This window comes from Mizuhopecten yessoensis, unplaced genomic scaffold (genome assembly GCF_002113885.1).
Source record: "Mizuhopecten yessoensis strain PY_sf001 unplaced genomic scaffold, ASM211388v2 scaffold4947, whole genome shotgun sequence".
Classification (NCBI taxonomy): Eukaryota; Metazoa; Mollusca; class Bivalvia; order Pectinida; family Pectinidae; genus Mizuhopecten; species Mizuhopecten yessoensis.
Window position 1 is genome coordinate 107940 of NW_018405801.1, and position 21675 is coordinate 129614.

General features: G+C 36.2%; 1 protein-coding gene across 5 annotated transcripts in view; it reads right to left on the reverse strand.

Moving 5' to 3' along the window:
• The window catches only part of LOC110450032 (ankyrin repeat and sterile alpha motif domain-containing protein 1B-like), a 208374-nt gene that overhangs the window by 16358 nt on the left and 170341 nt on the right, over positions 1–21675 (reverse strand). For all 5 annotated transcript variants that reach the window (XM_021497246.1, XM_021497245.1, XM_021497244.1 and 2 more), the window contains 2 exons: positions 19181–19267; positions 17739–17870 (listed from right to left, as the gene is read on the reverse strand). In XM_021497246.1, the coding sequence (XP_021352921.1) occupies positions 17739–17870; positions 19181–19267 (219 nt within the window). The remainder of the gene's footprint in view (positions 1–17738; positions 17871–19180; positions 19268–21675) is intronic.

Genomic DNA, 21675 nt, shown 5'->3' on the forward strand with positions numbered 1-21675 from the left:
TACTATATATATAGAAACAAGCCATTCGGAATGATATGTCTCGCTAGTCCTCTTTGACCATCAATGCACATATCAGAGAAACTAACTTAAACGCAAAAACTTAATGTGAATGGAGATGCTGAAAAAGTCAATGGTCCATGAAAGGTAGGCTGTATCCAGCATTTGATGTATGGGTTGAGATGTACTACCTAAGATGCATCTGTGGTCCAAGTTTGGTTGGTGTAGCGCTTATATTTTCAGTGAAACTAACTTAAACTCAAAAACTTAATGTTGACGGCACCGCCGCCAGAAATGCAACACCTTAGTCTCGCTTCCGCTACTTTGTGGTGGCGAGACCAAAACTACAGTGCAGTGGGACAGGGATCCTTAATAGTCTGAGGTTGCGTGTTAGAAAATGGTGTGATTCAATGATAATGTATTAAAAAAAAAAAAAATCTAAAATACATTCATATTTTTATTACACAGGTTTTGCATATGTCACATGAACCTATATATTCCACTTCTCTTTTTCGAGAGAAAAAATATATATCCAAGTATAACATCCTCATTCTGAAAGTAAAACCAGCTCACAAATGTGCCCACTATTGATCTTTTGACCAGCTAAATTTGTTCAAATTAGCATAAACCCACAATATTTTAATTACCTGCCGCAAGTGGCGATACCTCAATGGTAAGTATATTGTACAGCGTGTTTATATTTGATTTCCCCCTCAGGTGTCCAACACATGTCAGCCTGTGTTTCATATGTATGTGACACGTGGATTTACTCCGAACGGAGAAAACATTAAAAACTAAAGTACACAGAAAAAGTATGCAGATGCATTCCAGGTACAAATCCCTCCAGGTTACTCGACCAGCTGATACAGATTACAATAGTCATTAACGAAGCTGGATGTATAATACAGGTAATATAATTACTTACCCTGCGGAGGACAGGTGTAAAACAAACATGTATCAATGTGATGCATAAGGCCGTAATATTGTCCATGAATATTAATGATGGTTGTGATAAACTTGAAATACGCAATAATTCACCAAACCAGATGTTTACTGCTTTATGTTAGTGTTTTTATTTTATTTACTTTTCCTAATAATTTGACCTGCCAGACACTCCCTATATATGCAGTTAGAAATTAATGTGGATCTTATTTCTGACTGCAGTGGTCCTTATTTGTAATTGCATAGTGAAGTTTATCAAATCATTAAATAATTATAAATAACTGATTTAATATAGTAAATTTTACATGTTAAAAGCATTGTGCTGATGGCCTTTGGTCAGTCTTAAGGTACAGTTCCAGTATTTTTCATCTTGTATCTTCAACAAAGAAGAGTTCCAAATTGTAAGGTTTTTTCTGACTTGGTGTTGCCATGCCGCTTTATTTTAGCAAAGAGTTAATACGAAGATTTTTTTTTTTGATAATTTATTTTTTCACAAAAACATCACAATCACAAGGATTCAATATCTGCCTCTAGATTATAGCAGCACTGGGCTTGTCCACTATACTACGGGACATGATATTTGTTGCGTCAGCATTTTTCTGCAACATTACTGAGAATAAATTCAAAACTCCTACAATAGCCAACAACCTGTAATTGTCTTAATTAGTATAAATATAAAGGGACATGATATTTGCTACATCACCACTCATCTACAACATTACTGAGAAAAACGGCAAACAACATGTATTTGTCTTAATATAAATATAGAAAAAAAAACATGAACTTAACAAATTTTCAAAGTTGTTTACAGTTAAGAGTGGTTGGTCTCTCTAGCGTAAATATGTAACTTTCTGTTTACAAAACAGTACTTCCTTTTTTGTTAGAAAGGTAGATTTGCATCTCAGGTATGCAACACCAAAAAGCCTCCGGTACGTAATACCGAAAGGTGTGCTATAAGATATGGAACGTATCAAGGTGTTCTACAGGTGTGCACAAGTATTCTTTTCGGGTGTCACAAGTAAACACGTATTTGTCGGGCACACCTGAGCTTCAATTACCACCACCCATCGAGTCACTGGAACTACGACAAACCAAGACAGCTCTGCGATGCAATTAGCTAAATATCTCCATAATGAGGTTAATTAAGACATAAACAGATAATAAAGATAATACGCCGACCGCAGCGAAATATAGAGGATCATCGCAGTCTTCGCAATGAACGGTAGAAAGAATGTCCACAAAGACTCGATAAAATTCCACGTCAATATTTGCCCTTTTCATTCATCGTGGAGTCCTGGTCGCTAAACACAAAAGTCAAGACAAGATCTGCAGTGATAACAATTAAGTTTACCTGGGGTTTACCGACACCATCATTCCACTGACAATATCCACAGACTGTTATGTGTTGGGATCAGATAATCGGTCCCTATCTGCCTTTATCAAATTTCTCTAATTATGCTTAACAACACAAAGTTTCTAAGTGCACAAGAACCAATTCTTCTGACACTTCTTTCACCATTGGACATTCTGCCAAATTTCACAAAAACATTTTTTATTTAAGTGTTTCGTATATCCGGAAACAACTTAGTTATTTCTATAGGAAAGCGTCCGTCCTAGTATTCTGAAGATGTCTCAAAAAGTGATTGGGTACATACATAAACATGCATTGTAACTATCTGGGTGCAGTTTTTACGATCGGAACTCCCACAATTCAAATTAGAGCGTAAATTATCCCAGGATGGCATGGGCTTAATGGAAGGCAAAATTGAGCAAACACCACGTCCATGCAATACCTCTTAATGAAGGTACTCTACATAGTTCCTGATGAACTAGCTAAATATCATCAATTTACCCCGTTCATTGTACTAAAACACACTAAACATTATTTACGATCAACGAAATTGACGTTATCTGTCAAGATCATGAATGAACACTGATCTCATTTATTGTTTTGAATGGCGAACCAATCAGAATTCAGATTTCAGTCACATGTTTTCCGGCTCTTAACATCTGCACAATGGCGATGACGACTGATTGTTTTCACATTCGATGAAAATGACAAACCTAAATACTATGACTGACAGCTCCTGGATCAAATTTCGTGACCATTGGCGGGATTCATATGTCAGTTTTAGAACGGCTGATTTACGAGATAATAACTAGATGAAAATAAATGTAGTATACAGTTGACATTTGATATGTGGAAATGTGACATTTCCCCTACACGCAGATGAAGACCTTTCCTTACCCAGGTCAAAGAATGCAACGAAATCCTCTACAGTAACAAACACAGGTGAAAACTACAGGTGATAATACACACCTGATTGTTATAATCGCTCTAATTATTGTCACTCAAAAATATTCAGAAACTTATTTCAGCTAGAAAAACTGACCAAATTCATATATAACCTATTATCTGCTGTGATTTTGTTAAAAGTAGTAATGTTATTCAATGTTTATTTTATTTTTTTCATTTTTTTTTTTATTATTCTCGAAATTTTCTTTCCAGCATTTTTATTAATTGAAATGTCTTTGTCATGGTATTTGAGAAAATCAAAAGACTTCAAAAATGAGTGAAGAAGTTAATAGAGATGTTTAAGGAAACTCAATATGTCCACAATAACAATGTGACGGACACTTCAAAGGGACAACCTGTGACTGAATTACAGGCTAGGGTTAAATGTCTGTGTGCTTCGTGACCCCCCTACGTTACGTGCTTAGTAGGAGGTGCAAGGAGAAGAATGATGGTCAGCCAACCCTTACAAACGTCTTGTTGACCCTGGCAGGATGACAAACTCGAACATGGTCAAACTTGGTCAGTCTAGTCCATTATTTGTAACCAACTGTCCAAAACCACAGAGTACCAAACATCCCATCAATTGGGACGATTTCGGAACCAGCAGAGTAAATCAATTAAATATGTACGAAATTTAACAAACCGTAAACAGGTGAAATTGTATCAATCATTTTTAGCCATTATATTTCTAGAATTTGCAATATTTCTAACAAAGTATCTGTTTATAATTGTACCACATAACTTAAATTAGCTAACTTCCGAGAATCTAAAATGTCGGACCAAGCAGTATACATGCAGTTATATATCTGTGTATTGCAGAGCTGAAGTAAAACAACTTTCTAGAATCAGTAATATTTCCGATGAGTATCATTTATGAATGAACCAAAAAAAACTTTCTAGCATCTACAATTCTACAATATTTCTTTCAAGTACCAATCGTGTGTGCTTTGTAGGAGAAATCTTGTAAGTCCGGACTCTCTAAACCCCACAAAATAAGCTAATAAGAAACTAGTCTAATGTAAATTATACAAAAGTACTGACTTTCATTTATATAGAGAACTAGAACACTAACAGCTTAAGCAAGGGCCCCGCTGTGTGCCTGCTGGTGTAACCCCATGGTCTAGTTTGAGTAACAGTTATTTTGACCTTAGAAACTTTTAAAACCTTATTGCACATCTAAATGTCAAAGAGTAAAACCATGTCAAATTTCAGAAAAGATTAGTCTTGGATTCTAAGATAATCTACGGAAACGAAAGTTTTGAAGGTTACATGAACGCACATTGCAACACCCGTCTCTGATGTGGAGCCCTAATAAAATTACATTATAATATACTAAGGCTCAACAAGGTCTAGTAATAGGATATAGGACGTTGCCTTTATTTCCCCTCATTTCATGCTTTATTTTCTAAATTCAATGTCAGATTTTACGTTCCTCTAAATAACAATGGGATTACTATGATATAAAACACTTTGATACAGACAAAGTTTAAAGACAGACAGAAATAATAGATACATAACCTGGAAAATGAAATGTTACACATTGTATGACTATTTTGACCCGATGGTCTGTTTTGATTAAAAAAAGTTTCCTAACAAAACAATATATAAATCTCCGTACCCACATAAAAGGATGCGACCCAGACATTATCACCCGAGCTAGGTGTCTATCCGAGGATGTAACAGTTCTTCAGTCACAAGATATCATGATTTAGATGTGATTATATCACATATATCAAGCACTGTTGAGCTTGTACAAAGATTAATTATATTTAAAATCTACAATCTACAAAAGACCTCCCAGGGGAAACAGACCAGAACCAATGCTCTGCTCACACCTAGCTGACAGACCAGAACCAATGCTCTGCTCACACCTAGCTGGTAATGCTACTGTATACATCTGATGGTCCCCTAATTTATAAGCTTCCCTATGTTTTCTATCAATGTGCAGACAAGGAAAATCTCTCATAACCATGCCCCTTTTTTCTACTAAATTATGGACAATTCCTAAATTTTCCCAGGTTGTCAACTACTGTATTATAAAAACATCGGACTGAGAAAATATCCAAAATTTCCCATATTGCCAACTTAATTTCATTCCCCTATTTTCATCTACTGTACAGACATCTGATTGAAAAATATCTCCTTAAGTTTCCCCTGTTTTCAACTAATGTAAATACAAAGGAAGGAAAAAAACTCAGATCCTTTCTTATATTCTCTGTCAATGCACAGACAACTGTCAAAGAAACTCTCCAGTGTTTCCTTTATTTTTAACATCTGATGAAAAAATGTTTTCTTGTTTTCAATGACTGTCATACAATGGACGAAGAAAATGTCCTAACCTTCTCCCTGTTTTGTACAGAATTTGACAGAAAATATCTCCTGACCCTCCCTCAGTTTTCAACTACTCTACAGCCAACTGAAAGACAAAATCTAAACTCTCCCCCCATTTGCTACTCTGTAGACATACGACAGAGAAGAGCTTAACTTTCTATTTTCTACACCCGGAAACTATTGATACGAACCACTTTATCATGTATATTTTTCATGGCAAACAAACTTCACAAAATAAACCAGCAAATAAATCACATCCTTTCCATTCTCTCTTGATAATCATAATAATAATAATAATAATTTGATGTTCTTATATACCACTTTATCACAACCTAGTTCGTAGGTCGTTTCAAAGCGGTTCACAAATTATTATCCGTGGTTATAGGGCCTATACAACCAGCCAATACCTTTCTCAACTCCCTTGAGAGCATACAGCCGGAGCTGCCATTTCGGCGCTAACAGCTAGCATTCAACAATTCTAGCACTGCCCAACCACGTACTCATTTACAGCCGAGTAGACTGGAACAAGCAGAGAAACGTATCTTGCTCAAAGACACAACACAGTGCCGTGCAGTGACTCGAACCTGCAACCCTTCGGTCACGAGCCCGGCATCCTACCACTAGACTACAATGCCTCCAATTCAAAATATGAGTGACAGAGAAAGAACAGAAAAGACACTTACATTAGAAATTGATCTGTTCTGATACGTACATATCTAAGTACAGCTTCTCCAACTTAGAGACTAAATCTAGTATCAGTGTATGTTTGATAATGGTCCCCGGCCCATTGGGCCCGGACACTAGATAACCTAGCTAATAACACACTATCATCAGGCCCTGTGGTCTGGACCACAGTATACAGGACGAGAGGGGGCCTATACATGTAGGTCTCAAGTATGATGGCCCGTTAGCCAGGGATAATGACCACATCACACCTCTGCTGATATTTACACATCAAAGAAGGGATCAAAGCCTTGCTGGCTTTCCGACCCAATCCCGGGCCAGGTTCCTAGGAATTTGAACCTCCGGAGTTGTTCGAGTTTCCCAACCTCATGCTGGGTCGCGAGCTTTGGATGTTACACAGTACCTATATAGCTGACTGGCCCACATTTCCTTGGACAAATTAATAAAATAAAGATGGATCTGTACTGATTCTTTCTTCAATCAAAACCAAAGCTTCAGATGTGTGCGGCTCATGCTCGGTACGAGGGACAACAGGTACAGATGTCAGACTCCATTGGTCATTCACAAAGAGACTGCACCATCAGAAATCCATTATAAGTCTATTAACGTAAACTTGCACAAATATATGCCGGTGTGAGGTTTAATCTCAGAGAAAAAACTCACAAATTCCCTTCCAGTTCAAATATTTTGAATACAACTATAAACTATAATCAATACTACGTCTTCTTCAATGCTAAAACTTTTGATTTTGGAATTGATTTTTTTCCCCCACATTCTAAAAGTTTAATTATGAAAATCCACAGGATTGACTAGATTTGAACAGGAGAAAAAATCCAATATTTCATCTTTACAGTAAATCAATGTGTTGATATATCATATACTTAGGCTCCTGGTTTAGTAATACAATATATAGTTAAACCTGCTCATGTGAACACCTCTATTAAAAGACCACCTGTGTTACAGACCATTATTCACATTTCCCATTGTAAACATTTCTGTTTACTGAACCTTTGTAAAGAGACTACCTGTGGTAAACGACCACCTCTGTTAAGAGATCACTTGTGTTAAGAAGATATCTCTGTTAAGAGATCATCTCTGTTAAGAGATCACCTATGTTAAGAGACATCTGTATATACCACCTCTGTTAAGAGACCACCTCTGTTAAGAGATCACCTATGTTAAGAGACATCTGTATATACCACCTCTGAAGAGAAATAATCTCTGTTAAGAGACCACCTCTGTTAAGAGATCACCTCTGTTAAGAGACCTCTGTATAGACCACCTCTGAAGAGAAATAATCTCTGTTAAGACAACCTCTCTTAATACCATCTCTATTAAGAGAGCCCCTGTGTTAAGAGACCCCCTGTGTTAAGAGATCACCTGTGTTAAGAGACCACTTTGAATGTTTCCCACCATATTAATTTCACTGTAAAATAAACCTGTATTAAGAGAGACAACCTGCAATAAATGAATTTCCCAAAAGTGGTTTCTTAATACAGGTTTTACTACATAGCTCTACAATTCTTTGAAAGATGATGATAAAAATTCAAAATGCATCTTCATTATCTTACAGGAAGATATTTCACTCACACCCGCAGATGTTTATCTTTTAGATTTAGAAAGTAGGCCCAAATTATTACAAAACAAAGCACAATGCAGATAAGTAAACGATATATTGAAAATATATTACGTGTAAGTAGAACGATATACCCTGACCCTCCCATCCAAAGCACCAGTTGACATTGATAGAAGGATATAGGAGACCCTGAATTAGCACACAAATACAGGTAAAACCCTACGATCAACCTTTCTCCCGAGTCTCATCAACGCAATGCATAACTTTCACAGAGAAACAATGCAATTTTCATTACAAGACTAAGACAATGAACATATGTACAGGTCGTTAGCGATAATTTCAAAATGACCTCATTCACAGAAATAACAATGTTACCACTTTTTAGGATTTTTTTAAAAGTTTAGATTTTATTATTCAAATTTTCAGGATGACCAAACTTAAACAAAACAAATTCAATAAACAAATCGCCAGTGTTTATAGAGTCAATGAATATATCCAATCGCAAACAATCATGTTGGTCCAAGAGCACCGACCAATCAGGCGTGACCAGTGTCATTGTTACAGAGGAAATACAAGCAATGAATGAATCATTTGAGCAAGAATCGATGATATTTATGATTTGTATATGAACAATACCTGTACGAAATATTTCTTGTTTGGTATCTACATATACGCACAAAGTGCTCTCTATTACAATGGACAGGCCTCCCGACATCGCCTGTACGAAACTCATTTAATAACTCTTTATCTGACACTAAGATTTTTCTCAGCCCCTTAAAGGGCCGGAGATCGATGTTAAAGATTAAAAAAAAAAGATACAATTCATTTCATTGACATCCAAAATTTCCTAGTGGTAATTGAAATCCAGTGTAACACGATTTTGAGACAAGTTTTCATTTATTCTACAATCAATATTAAACACTTACAGAGATTAATGACAAGGCCTTTTAATTGAAAATAGAGGAATTTAAAGTGTATTTAGTTTTTATGAATGAGCAGTGCATTACGAGTGAAATGTATATTTAGTTAACAATATAATATTGAAATGGCTTTACCGATGTATTATTCTGGTAACTTGTGATGTAAAGTTACATTTTACAGAAGCTGTTTACAGGAAATGTTTCCTGTATTTAAATCACTAAACTTTCCATTTTTGCCTTTACACATCAGAACAGCATATATTTATACACAGCTTATACATGGTATATGTAAAGGCCTGGGCACGTATTCATGAAACCGTTTTCATGCTCAAACTTGGATTCTGTGCTCAAGTCCAAAGTCTTGTTCCAGTGATAAATAAAGGACAACACACAATTTGTTAAGAATCTGGAAAAATCTTGAAGGGTGTTCAGACTAAATATTTAGGACTTATTTACCATGTCACATGATTTAAGTTCGTTAAAATAAAGTTGCGTTGAGCACAGAATCTATGCTTAAGCACAAGAACGCTTTCATGAACACAGGCCCTGGAATATTTCAACAAGACAAAATATTTCGATTTTATCACCAAAGAGTGGATATGTCACTGTGCACAAGATTATCAGTAGATATAAGGATTGGCACCCAAAATGGATCTGAGAAAAAAATGACGTTTGTTGTATTTTGTTTTAGACTACATGTAGAAATAAATTAGCCTATGTAGAAATACAATGGACTGGTATTCATACAAATTCCGATCATCATAAAATGTTTAACTGCTGACAAAGAAATGTTCATTTGAAGTGCAAAATATTGCAAAAATCAAACTGTGATCCGTTCTGGGTACTGACATTTGCAAAAACTAGAAATGTTATTTAGTGATGTTAGGAGTGTTCTATAAATATCTCACGTGAGCTCTGGTTGTTTATTTTGTTGGTGAGAACACACCATCAGTATTCTTCTTTTGATAAAACCTTAAACTTATATAACTCATCCGCTGAATTTTCCATGAACGAAAAAAATGATGGTTTGGTGATCCATTTTGGGTACTGTCATTCTATACAGTGTGATGAGTTCTGAATTAAAACACCAGCCCATTTTTGATGACTTAATCAGAAACAGCTGGATAATGTGTTTTTGTCTATATAGGCTCAAAGGTAATTTCAACCAAATTAGTAACATTCAAAATCCTCTCTACTTAATTCATATTGCACTGCATATTATTTCTATTGTTATTCTGTCAAAAACATAACCAATGAGGAAAAACCAGAATAAGATTTATTCAACACTTTTTATCTTCCTGGACAAGGGGAAGTAACTAGTACATTTACTATAAGCTTTCAATACACTGCAGTTTTTTTCTATCTTTGTCCTTTCTCAATAAGGAACCAGATCCAATCACATATTCTAAACTACTCATTCTTCAATTGTACTAAAATATTTAAAATAACCATTTACAAACATAACTAAATTTGATGAATATTTCTGAACTAGTTGTAGACTTTTTACAACAGTTGCTTCTAACAAACAGTATGCAACAGTATAATGCACCTTATGAAGCAAAAAGGAAGATAAAGGATTGTTTTCATATTTTAAGAGTTCAGATTTAGTCAATATCACTTTCTTCTTGAGAAAAAAAAGTACAACACTATTTTTTCAACCATATGCATAAGAAAAAAATTCATTTGAGTATTATGAAACTGACATTATATCTCTCTGGTACTGACTTTTCTGTACTCAAATATTAATCATAACATATCTATGCTGACATTATAACTATAAAACATCATTAAATCTATTTCTGTTTCTGTTATAAAGGTGGAATTTACAAAACAAGTCTCCTCTGATTTCATAAATAACTATTTCCTTGAGTTGAGGAATTTAAAAAATGACGAGACATCTCATCCGGGCTGGGGACCTAAAACCGCGACTTTAAACCACAGCGGTGATTTATCAATGTCTTGTTTACACCCGATACGCGTAACACCACAATACGGACCTTCCCTGTACCTACAGGTAGAAAGCTTACAACATGCTGTCATTTTTTTTCTTTTCTTTCAAAACACAAAATACCTCTAAACAACCTTGGAATAATTTTGTGACAAATTACACCATGAATAGGTAATGATTATCCAACAGGTAATCGCGGGTAGATAATTTACTACCTGTTTACCAGATAAATTGTCACTCGCCTAGCCATGTAAGATACCCAGCCTATTTGTATACTCAGAAAATATTCTGACCTATCACTGCGACCCGGCTTGACGCTCGACCGCGCTGCTTTGTGCGTTTGACGGCTAGATTGGACCCGTACGGGCCAGACAATTAGTACAAGACATAGTCCGCCATTGTTCCGTGACACACAACAGTGGTAAGGTCGGTGATCTCTGCCTGTTCTACACTCCATAGTCACTGGGCAGAAATAATGCTTTTGTCTCTACCAATACTTGCATCAGTGACGGACATTCTACCCCTGCTAGTTGGCTGCTCGACATTCGTTACCTGTCTGCCCTTGTGAGAATTAAACTTGACTTCTTCTTAAGCATTCAAGTGTAAACGTTTTGCTAGGAAGTGGTAGCATGGAAGTTTATAGACGAGTTAACGTTTTATATGGTAAAGTCTTCTGTCAGTCAAAGAATTGGATTTATTTTTCTTGACCTTTTCTGTAATCTTCCAGAAATTTTCTCATCATCAAAAAAATCAAACCTTTGAATGCAAAAAGAAGATTTACCGAATAAATTGTTTTTGAAGGTCATATATTTGTTGGTCAACAAAAATTAATATGTTGTAAGATATAAAGGGAATACACTGCAGTGTCATGCAAGAGTTTATTGACATTCAAAATATCCAATGACATTGCATCACTTCCTTTCAAACCACTGGTCAAGATAGTCCAGCCAGTCAAGGCTGACCCATAAATAAGATCATATCACTGACCAGTGTCGACTCGATGACTTGTTGACAGCCCAGACTAAAATACCTGTGGTCACTTTCGAGTCGTAAAGTAAGGAAAACAGGGTTTACAATGGGCTGCGCTCCGATGGACAGATGGTAAACAAAGCTCTCATGTTGGGCATCGAAAAAATGACAGATGTCCGATTAGAAAATGGCTCCTCCCCTATCTAATGATGGGTAAAATTAATTGGTGGGACAAAAAGTGGAAAGTTAGTGAGCCGCAACTGACCACTGAAGCATGCAAATTATGACTAAAGGAGATAATGGACTGATCCACTTTCGGCATACTCAAATAGAATTAGAGAAATGTCTAATTGTTTTGACTGTACAAATAATTAATGCTGTGTTCGCAGACTTGTAAATCTCGACATAAATTGGCAATTTTGACAGACGAGGAGTAAAACAAATTGGACGATTTGTAAAATGATTGGTTGAAGTTTGAGGTCGTAGGTCAACTATTATTGCATAAAAGGCTTTCAACTAGGACACTAACTGATAGAATTTAGCTGTCGATGAATGAATACGAAACAAATGGTGTCCGAAACGAGCTTTCCCTCACCCCAAGATAGTTTAAATTGGAACACTGAGTTCTTAACATTGCATGGATGAACACGGAAAAATGCACAAGGCTAAGTTATTAGCGGCGATTGTTCCTTCAATGCGGGTATTAGTGATTTTCAGTTCTGCATGATGTTCATTTAAAAATAATTGGGACAAAAACAGAACACAACGTTGTTGAAAATACAATGCCATAGAAAATAATAATGATTTCCCAATCATTATTGACTAAAATTTAGATCATGCATACAAAAAAATGGATGGTCACAACAGCCAGGTTCATTTCAGTAACAATATGGGTAATACTTCTTTTATTTATGCAAATGAAAATATATATATTCAAATGTTAAGAAAGTCAATTATGTATTTTTGTTTGTAATTTTCATCTTGTTTGCAATTTAGTGTTAGTACAAAGAACTTGGACAATGAAATATATGATTCATTAATTTAATTCTATGTTTTGAGATAGGAACAAACACAATAAAAAATACTGTTTTTTCTTTAACTGAAAACTTCCCATCTGATTTTACTATACTTTCAGAATGGCGACCACCGCCCTGTGTGGTTAAGGCAATTAATGTATTGCCAACGACAGTAACAATGCATCCTGGGTGTTCTAAAATGGAAAATAATTACCCCAACAATATCGCTTACCTTAATATGTCCGAGATCATAATAACGGGAATCGCTTTATCAACATTTCCTTGACAAGATTTTTCTACAGATATTTTCTGACAGCTTTTGCTATTTACCCATCTGAAGTCATTTGACTTCATACAATCTTACATCAATAACATAGGGTCCAGTGTTTCTATCTTTTATTTATTTTTTTAACAATAATTATAGAGAAAAAAAAAATAACATATACATAACTCTAGTAGTAGTTTCTTTAAAGTTAATAATAGAAAATTATGAAAAAAAAACATATTCATGTCATCCTTAAAAATCTCCAACACAAGCAAATATGTCTGTCAAAATTTAGGTCGGTACATGAGATTACCATTCTATAAATTAACAGTTGAAAAATGTATTCTCTTTTGCTGTCTCAATCTAACTTTTGTTTGCAATAAAATAATTCCATTAACAAAATGAAGTTTGTATCTAACTTTTGATTTTTTGTGACAAGCCATTAAATTCATCTTAACGACCAAATTCATCTCAACAACCAATCTGTGTTTGATGAATTCTGTATAATTTAATCTCAGCTATTACCCCAATGGTAGATTTATTTTCAGGCTAACTTGTATAACCTAACAACCTATTCGGATTGATATGTCTCGCCTGTGCCCCTCTTTGACCATCAATGCACTTATGGGAGAAACTAACTTAAACACAAAAACTTCATGTTGATGGCGATGCTGACAAAGTCAATGGACCATGAAAGGTAGGCCGCATCCAGCATTTGATGCATGGGTTGAGATGTACTACCTAAAGGGTCTGTCACATCTAGCTGCTTTGGGTCGCTAGAGCTATACGGGAGCACAAATTTGGCGATTTTCGAGGACAGTACAAGTACGGCAGCACAACAGTATCAAATGGCTAAGAACAGTAGTACATTGCAGGACATCGGCGGAAAATTGAGCAACGGCAAGCGATGGTAGAAATTTTTGAACATGCTCAAAACTTTCCTCTGATGTGCTGCTGGAGCGAGCAACGGGACTACAATGGCAGTACTCCAATAGGGATTCGTTGACGTCGGTAGAGCACCGGTAGCGCCCCGTAATGAATCGGCAGCCCTCCAGTGGCCTCAATGTGTACCTTACTGGAACCAATGTGATACAGTAGTACTACTGAATACCACTTAAGTAGTACTAATGCGCCACAGATGTACTAACGATGTACTAACGATGTACTACTGTAACATCGGCAGGGCAACAATATCACTCTGCTATAGCTCCGGTCAACAGTGGCACATCGTTAGAACAACGGCGGCGGCGCCTCGGTATAACAACGGCAGCGCCTTGGTAACACTGAGGTGACAGAAAAGTGGTATTCGGTAGCAAATCGGCTCTTACGTCGATAGAACGACGGTATCACAACGGGAATGCTAGTACTATATTGGTATTGCTACGGGCAATTTTGCTTTTTCAAGTGCTTTCTTGCCGGAGCTCTGCTGATTTTTTCGCTGTTGTTAATTTTTTGCTCCGGTTTACTCACAGCGAGGTACATCAGTAGCGTGTGACTGGCCCTTGAGATGCACCTATAGTCCAAGTTTTGTTGGTCTAGCACTTATACTTTCAGTGAAACTAACATAAACAGAACAAGAGGCCCACAGGGCCTATATCGCTCACCTGAATATGTTTAGAATAATTGGTATGAAGTAAAGATATATCACTCCATTGTAGGTGCTGTAAGTACATATGAAATTTCAGAAAGATCCATCCAGTACTTGAGATATAGCGAGAACAAATTTCAAGCAGAGCCCCAACCCTATGCCCCTAAGGGGGGTCATACCCAGGGTTTATACAAAATTGGTTCCCCTTCACCAAGGATGCTTCATACCAAATTTGGACAAAATCCTGTCATTCCTAAAGAAGAATAAGGATTTTGAAGAATTTGCTATGTTTCCCCTATTGGGCCCCTCCCCTCTGCCCCCAGGAGGGGTCAGACCCACCATTTATACAAAAATTAAGTCCCCTTCACCCAAGGATGTTTTAAACCCAATATGGACATAATTCTGTCATTCCTACAGAAGAACAAGGATTTTAAAGCCATTTTTATATTTTCCCTATTTGGCCCGGCCCCTCTGCCACCAGCGAGTTTAAACCCACCATTTAAACAAAATTGATTTCCCTTCCAAATAGGACGCTGTTGTTCAAATTTGTTCACAATACCTTCATCCCAACAGAAGAAGAAGGACATTAAAGCTATTACTCTTTATCCCTCTTTATCCCTCTTTATCCCTCACTGGGCCCCGTCTCTCTGACCAAACTTTTATACAAAATTGGTTCCCTTTCACCCAAGGGTGCTTCATCCCAAATTTGGACAAAATCCTGTCATTCCTACAGAAGAAGAAGGATTTTTAAAGAATTTGCTGTGATTCCCCTATTGGGACCCGCCCATCTGCCCCCGAGGGGGTCAGACCTACCTTTTATACAAAATTAAGTCCCCTTCACCAAAGGATACTTTAGACCAAATATGGACAAATCCTGTCATTCCTACAGAAGGAGAAGAATTTTTAAAGAATTTGCGAAATTATCCCTATTGAGCCCAATCCCTCAGGCCCCAGGGGGGTCAGTCCCACCATTTATGCAAAATTGATTTCCCTTCCCCATTGGATGCAACTGTTCAAATATGGTCAAAATACCTTCATCCCAACTGAAGAACACCATAGGATGTTTAATACCAAATTTGGACAAAATCCTGTTGTTCCTACAGAAGAAGAAGGCAAAATTAAGGGGTAAACATATTTTTGAATTCTTTCTGTATCATTATATAAATATCACATTCATGAGAGGGCGATATTGTTGACCGAGGCGAAGCCGAGGTCAACAATGCTTTCCGAGGGGGGAAAATATGCAATATCGCCCTCTCATGAATGTGATTTTTATTTTATTATACCGAGTGTCATGTTTAGGTGTTTCACCACTTCACCATTTTTAAAGGTCCTTGTGTTGATTTGACATAAACCAAGACTTCATCTCAACAGTTGTCGAATGAACCAACCATGAATGTGATTCGATACCACCCTGGCACTGGGACGAACCGTGCACGCATACGTTTGGCGCATGTAACAATTTTTGGAATAACACCCTGGCACTGGGACGAATGTGCATGCAAACGTTTGGCGCATGTGATATTTTTTGGAATGTCACCCTGTCTTCTTTATCTTTCTAAAACGAGCAAGTAACATTGAAAATGTTCACATCTTTCTCAACCAATCAGATTACGAGATTTTAACAGAAGGTATAATAATACATATCAGTTACTCAAAACAAGAGTACCGAGGGGCGGAACAATATACGCCCGTCGAATGCCATATAGTGTTATTGTTACTGAAATGAACAAAGGGCAATAACTTTTGCAAAAATATATGAATCAAAATTCTTTTAAGGGAGACACAACTTCATATCATGATTATAATGTATATCAAGTTTCAAAGAGATCGGTCAAAAAATGTAGGAGTAGATTGCCGGACAAACAAAAGTTTACACCGGCCAGCCGGCCGGACAACCCCATACCATAATACTCCAGTCAAATTTGAACGGGCGTATAAAAATATTTGTCACCTTATTACAATGACATTATTTCTGGTGGAAACAAACTATTGAAATAACAAATGGATGCTTTTAGCAAATAATCCCAATTTAAAACCTATAAAATAATTATTTGAAATTTAAGAAATTAATATCCTATATGTTTAAGTGGATCTGTACAAAACTCAAATACAAAATCAATTTGTTTAAGAACATGCATTATTTTTTGTATTATTTAAATGATGGTTGTCTCATTGGCTATACACCCGTCATAACCCTGGCACCAGACCGTAGTATCAGGGTCGAGATGATTAAATTATCTAAGGATTTACAAGTGCTGCTATTCGGTGCTTCCCTACCGGGTGCTCTATTGAGCTCTGGCACATATCAATTTTGCGGCTGAGTGAATCCTGTGTTGCCGGAATGACGGGGAGTCGGTTAGCTGAGGGCAACATCGGTCTAACACACAAATAACCACTATCGTTGACGATGACAGAGGGACCCTCACTGTAATTTGTCCCTAATGGTGGATTAAATATCCCCCGATGTGTTCCCCCACGGGCCAGAGGTTAGGAGGGGCCAGTCCCACATACAAGAGGCCAGTCATGTAATGCTGTTGTCAAGACAACGCGACACCTGCTCACATGCGGACATACAGACAGCAATCTGCTTTCAAGTGATGTTGGGTGTAGTTTCAACTTTGATATTTAACTGTCATATTATAGTTTTTGTGATGTAGAGAATGAAATATAGATGGATTCAGTAATGTACGGCATAAGTGGAAATTCTGGAGTGTGGAAATGTTCTCGTGACTCTTTCAACTGATCACAATCTAGATATTTTCAAGTTAGCACTGGTTCTGAAACCATGTTTATCTGTAACCTATATCATTTATTAATAAATATTCAAGAGAGGATACTTTTGCACTAAGTTATTTAACAAGAAATACGTGAACATTTCCACACCACTAAAATGTCCCTTTTGACAGTAATCCATTTTAGAGTATCTAACCAGGTAGCTATTTTATCTGGTTCTGACCCGATTTTCCATCAGCATTTCGAATATTAGCGAAATACTGATGAAAACAATATACATTGCAATACTGTACAGCAATATTTCAGATCCATTTTCTAAGGTAGAATTTTCATTTTCAGGGGAAGAAAATCTTGTCCTTTTTCATATACTGGGTAGATTGTTTCATCAAAAACAATTTCACTTTGGACCAGAAACTTGATTTTGTAATTGTAGTATTCAATGGAGTGAAAGGTTCAAAGTTCAGACTTACAGCATCCTTGACACTGAAGACATGGCAGTAGTGGTTCTCGTTGTCCCGGGTAATGTAAGCAAAGAAGTTCATACTGTCCGCATCCTGGCAAGCGCAGAAAATATTCCCAATCTCGTGATCACATATCACTCTCTGGAAAATTAAAGAAACAGTCAAGCAAAGAATGACTACAAATGATCTTCAGGCATTACAACAGACAATTGTCTAGGCAAATATAAATACATTTCAAATACAACTTGGATAATTCCTTAAATAATACCAGGCAAAACAGTTCCCCACCTCCTGACAAACTTTGGAAAACAAATGGCTGATAACTCTACATATACGTGACACACCACCTTCTGGAGAAGTACTCACATACATAATATTACAACTGTAGGTGTCAGTGTATATGAGATATGACCCCGAACAAAGTGAGTACTCACATACATAATATTTCAACTGTAGGTGTCAGTGTATATGAGATATGACCCAGACAAAGTGAGTACTCACATACATAATATTACAACCGTAGGTATCAGTGTATATGAGATATGGCCCAGACAAAGTGAGTACTCACATAAATAATATTACAACTGTAGGTATCAGGGTATATGAGATATGACCCAGACAAAGTGAGAACTCACATACATAATATTACAACTGTAGGTGTCAGTGTATATGAGATTGTCCCTGACAAAGTGAGTACTCACATACATAATATTACAACTGAAGGTATCGGTGTATATAAGATATGTCCCTGACAAAGTGAGTACTCACATAATATTGCAATAAAGCCATTTTGGTCTCTGTGGAGTATAACATATACTGTAGATAGATAGATACTATTGCAACTGTAGGTATCGGTGTATATAAGATATGACCCTGACAAAGTGAGTACTCACATAATATTGCAATAAAGCCATTTTGGTCTCTGTGGAGTATAACATATACTGTAGATAGATAGATACTATTGCAACTGTAGGTATCGGTGTATATAAGATATGACCCTGACAAAGTGAGTACTCACATAATATTGCAATAAAGCCATTTTGGTCTCTGTGGAGTATAACATATACTGTAGATAGATAGATACTATTGCAACTGTAGGTATCGGTGTATATAAGATATGACCCTGACAAAGTGAGTACTCACATAATATTGCAATAAAGCCATTTTGGTCTCTGTGGAGTATAACATATACTGTAGATAGATAGATACTATTGCAACTGTAGGTATCAGTGTATATGAGATATGACCCTGACAAAGTGATAGTGAATAATGAGATATGACCCTGACAAATTGATAGTGAATAAAGGGCAATAACTCTGTATAGTATAGGGGGTCACAAGTTCCAGTTTTACTACACAACACTCCACCATCCCAATTATTATAAATTACAGAGCCAGCTTTGCTTTTGTTCTTTGTTTTTGCAGTCACTGAATTGACATGCAGCACCTTACCTCAGACTTTGCATCTATAAACTTGACACCTCGGAAGGAGATAGCCAATTTGATGGTAGGAATTTTTGCAATGACATCGGCAGATTTCTGTAAGTAGAAAAGTAAAATACTCCATAGTAAAACAAATGAAACTGCATCTTAACCATTACAACTTTATTCTGGCAAACATCACAGAAACTTTTTATCCTTTTTTTAAAATACAACTTCTAGCAATATTGTAGCAAATAGATTTCTATATTTCAATCCAAAAGAGTCTTAATTTGCAATGTCTATACACCAGTGTGTTTTCTATCTAAATTTTACAATAGCCCATTTCTACATGAATTGAAAACAATATTGCATTACTCTCATTGAAACTGTGAAGATATTTCTCATCTATTTTTCTTTTTAGGAAAATAAAACACTCTTTTGCTGAGGGAAGTAGCCTGTTTTCAGCTGTAAAATGAGGTAAAAAAATCACTGTAAAAAACTACTGGTATATGATGAATAATCTGTTCTTCATTAGTGTTTTATTATTAGTTATACAATATCCACTTACGAATGTGATCAACATTAACTATCTTATCTGTCAGCATTTATTAAGAACCTTTTCAAGAAAGTTAATTTATATTTTAATTAACTTGTATATTTTTCTATTTGATGAACCAATGATGATGGAAGTGATATTTAACAGTCACAAACAGGAAAAGTTATGATTCAATGTTTTTTGTTCATTTTTTCCTTAATCTCATTTTGCAGACTTGATGATAAAAAATAATTCCAGTTTATATATATATATTTTTTTGCTGAATCTTTAATTTTTCAGACTTGATGACAAATTGTGTTAACGATATGTCTTGTCCTTTGATGGTTCAATACAAGAAAAAGCCACTTTAATCTTTTATTTTTCAAACTTGATGACAACAAGCGCTAACGATCTACTGTTCTTTGATGGTTTGGACGTCTAAATAGAGTGTTTCTCTTTCAAAGTGATGGAACAATATGGCGGCCATCAAACTCGGGCCCCATGGGAGCTGGACCAGGGATCAAAGTCAACATCACATACTTGAGTTCTCCCTCTAACACATTAAGCAACACATTTTAAATGTCAGTTGGGATCCCTACACAATGAGCTCTTGGCAGGAAAACTATAATTGAACCAATACAATACATCCATTCATTTCTGCCCTCCACATCCTTCAAAGGCGGAAAAAAAAACTTGGTCTCTTGTTCTCCGCGCTTGTCCTGGAGTGGGGTTTGAATCACGATAGCTCTTCAGCACCGGGAGATAAAAATGTAATGGTTGAAGACTGATGATCATTACTGGTCACAGCGAGTGATTAACGACGAAGACCAATGCATGTGTCCTGCCCTATAACCATCTCGTAACCTTCCACACTCAATTGCTTATGTATCTTGATAATGCACGCCCCAGTGATCACTCCAATCAAATGAGGCCATTAGCATTTTTCAAATTAATTTTTCTTCTGGAATATGTCGGAAATGAAGAGTTTGCATGGAGAGGGGTAAAACGGTGGTAAAGAGGAATCTCGTTGACTTGATGACGACAAGATCTGACCCTTCCTTTCGAAAGCTCGGATTATCCGCAGACGCGAGTCCGTTCATGATAGTTCTGGTGAGCCCACCATATTAATAGGTGTCAAAAATGATGCATCGCCACCCTCCTATCTGCGTGTGAAAATGATTTTATAAACATCAATCAAACACCCACAAAATTTACCACATCTTTGGCCGAATCTTCTTAATTAAGCTGAATGATTTCTAAATGAATGATGGCGATTTGATGCCAAAAAATGTCACGATGGACAAAAAACACACAAGTCATATGACCATTTTAGCTTGTCAATCACCATATATGAATATTTGATATTCAAATCTTAAAGATTTCGCATAATTTTTGGCAATTCAAACTTCTTTCTACAGAAATTACATTCCAGATTTCCCCAATAAGAGTTTTTTTCTTTAAAAGAATGCTTCCCTGGCTAAAAAAAAGGATAAACACAACCCTCTCAGTGATTCAAAATACAGTCAGGATTTTTTTATGAGTAATCCTTTTACTTGTTAATAGCTATATTTCACTATTTCAGGGATGAATGTGTCAAACTATACCTATATTTTTTTCCCCTCAATGAAAATGTTTGTTTCTTCCTTCAATGATGCAATACGGAGTTCTTCTAAATTATCAATGTCCAGCATACAGATAGAGTGAGGCACAAAGACTATATTTCCAAGCATATAGTTGTGTAGGGTTTATCCTTGGTTTTTCAGTTATTGCTGATAATTAATTTTTCGTGAGAAAACAGTAGTGTTTGATGACCTGAACCTACTGAGAGATGTACAGAAGTTTTCAGACAAAAGTCATTCTGTATTACAGCAAGTTATTGGTGAGTGGACATGATCAAAGTTTGTTAACTTGAAAGTTTGGAAAATTGGAATTCTAATATAGATATATTCATCAAGATACAACAACAACATGAAATATCTTGTGAATATTT